The sequence below is a fragment of the Eimeria mitis genome, genomic scaffold (assembly GCF_000499745.2).
Source record: "Eimeria mitis Houghton genomic scaffold, Emh_scaff1261, whole genome shotgun sequence".
Lineage (NCBI taxonomy): Eukaryota > Apicomplexa > Conoidasida > Eucoccidiorida > Eimeriidae > Eimeria > Eimeria mitis.
In genome coordinates this window covers 9908-10994 of record NW_013568483.1, presented here as the reverse complement: position 1 = coordinate 10994, position 1087 = coordinate 9908, and the positions used below count along the sequence as shown (strand labels likewise).

The window sequence follows — 1087 nt, the reverse complement described above, 5'->3', positions numbered from 1 at the left end:
GCAGCGGTGTGTCTGTCTCCAGGTACTCTGCTGCAGCTGCTGCTGCTGCAGTTCGCCCTGCTGCTGCTGCGTCTCCACCTCTCTCGGAGTTAGCAGCAGCCCGACATCGATGAACTCAGCAGCAGCAGCAGCAGCAGCAGCAGTTTGCTTTTCATCTGCTGCTTCTGTTGCTGCTGTTTCTGCCGTTGCTGCTGCTGCTGCTGCTGTATGAGCTGCAAGCGCTGCTGTTGCTGCTGCTGCTGCTCGCGCTGCCTCCAGAGCAGCTGCCTCAGCTGTGGTAGCTGCTGCTGCTGCAGCTTTTGCTGCTGCAGTTGCCTCTGCTGCAGCAGCTGTTTCTGCTGCTGCTGCAGCCTTTTCTACTGCTGCAGCTGAGGCACCTGCTGCTTCTGCTGCTGCAGTTGCTTCTGCAGCAGCAGCAGGAGCAGCAGCAGCAGCAGCAGCGCGCTTCTCTTCCTCCAACTCAGCAGCACAACTGTCTCCTTGGGATGCTGCAGCAGCTGCAGCAGCTGCTGCAGCAGCAGCTGCAGCGGGGGAGAGATCTACGGTGTCTCTATCAGATATCGAATGCTCAACTTCTGTTGCTGTTGCTGCTGCTGCTGCTGCTGCTGCTGCTGCTGTTGCTGCTGTTGCTGCTGCTGCTTCGTCGTTGGCAGAGACCGTGAGATGGATGTATGACTTCGTCTCCTCCTGTGCTGCATCTGCTGCTGCTGCTGCTGCTGCTGCTGTTGCTGCTGTTGCTGCTGCTGCAGTTTGTCGGCTATCAGGTTCTTCCTTTGACTCCTTTGCAGGGCTGCTGCTGCTGCTGCTGGGGCTGCTGCTGCTGCTGCTGCTGCTGCTGCTGCTGCAGTTTGTCTTTGCTTTTGTTTCTATCAGTTTGCTAGGGGGGGAGTTGGCGCCGGGAGAGACTGCAGCAGCTTCCTTTTGCTGCTCATCCCCCGCAGCAGTTGCTGCTGCTGCTGCTGCTGCTGCTGCTGCTGCATGTGTCGTCGCATGCTGCTGCTGCTGCTGTTGCTGCTGCTGCTGGGAAGCCGCATCTGTTTCTCCTTGTTCAGCTTGCGGAGATTCTGAACTGGCGCGCTTTGAGTTG

At 58.6% G+C, this 1087-nt stretch overlaps 1 protein-coding gene across 1 annotated transcript in view; it reads right to left on the bottom strand.

Annotated features, from left to right (window-relative positions):
• Positions 1 to 1087, bottom strand: part of EMH_0033200 (uncharacterized protein) — a gene marked incomplete at both ends in the record, with an annotated part of 5532 nt that overhangs the window by 905 nt on the left and 3540 nt on the right. Inside the window, one exon of the mRNA XM_013494722.1 lies at positions 27 to 1087. Coding sequence (XP_013350176.1) covers positions 27 to 1087 — 1061 coding nt within the window. The remainder of the gene's footprint in view (positions 1 to 26) is intronic.